Source organism: Propithecus coquereli, unplaced genomic scaffold (genome assembly GCF_000956105.1).
Source record: "Propithecus coquereli isolate 6110/MARCELLA unplaced genomic scaffold, Pcoq_1.0 Scaffold553, whole genome shotgun sequence".
Taxonomy (NCBI): Eukaryota; Metazoa; Chordata; class Mammalia; order Primates; family Indriidae; genus Propithecus; species Propithecus coquereli.
The window spans coordinates 929,358-929,958 of record NW_012151430.1 but is presented as its reverse complement, the minus strand read 5'-3'; the positions used below and the strand labels follow the sequence as shown (position 1 = coordinate 929,958).

At 33.1% G+C, this 601-nt stretch overlaps 1 protein-coding gene across 1 annotated transcript in view; it reads right to left on the bottom strand.

Moving 5' to 3' along the window:
* RAPGEF6 (Rap guanine nucleotide exchange factor (GEF) 6) overlaps nt 1–601 on the bottom strand; it is a 213,525-nt gene that overhangs the window by 50,418 nt on the left and 162,506 nt on the right. Inside the window, exon 18 of the mRNA XM_012657631.1 lies at nt 208–448. Coding sequence (XP_012513085.1) covers nt 208–448 — 241 coding nt within the window. The remainder of the gene's footprint in view (nt 1–207; nt 449–601) is intronic.

Below are 601 nucleotides of genomic sequence, written 5' to 3'. Positions count from 1 at the left end.
AGCCTTTATGAATGCTAGCACCCTAAGATTCTATTCATGTAATTATGGAGACAAGAAAAGCTTGGAAAAAAGAGAAATCCTACTTTAATCTTAGAGAGAACTCCGTGGCACTAGAACATGATGTTTCTACTTGAAATATCTGTTTTAACAGGGAATCTTCACAAGCACACCTACAAAAAAAGGACATTCGCTAATAAGCTTATTCACCTTCCATTGAGTTGAATTCTATCAGCTAATTTGGAGAATTGATCCGGAAGTCTTCTCTGTTTTATGACACCCTCAGGAGTAACAGAAACTTCACAGAGAGAATATGTGTCGGATGCACCAGTCAAACCAAATTCATGAACAGCATGACAAACTACTTCTTTAGCTGTAGTGTCTTTACTGATGATAATGTAGCAACTCTGCTGATCTGCTTTGAAAACTCTTATGACTTGATCAGGAATATCTATATAAATACAAAGATGTGTCTTGTTATTTTCAAGAAAATTATTTTTAAACTCTTCAAAAAGCAATTTGTAACACAATTATCCCTCTAAACACTGAAATATACATTTCTATTTCAATATATTAACAGAAATCATGGTTGTATTTATTGATA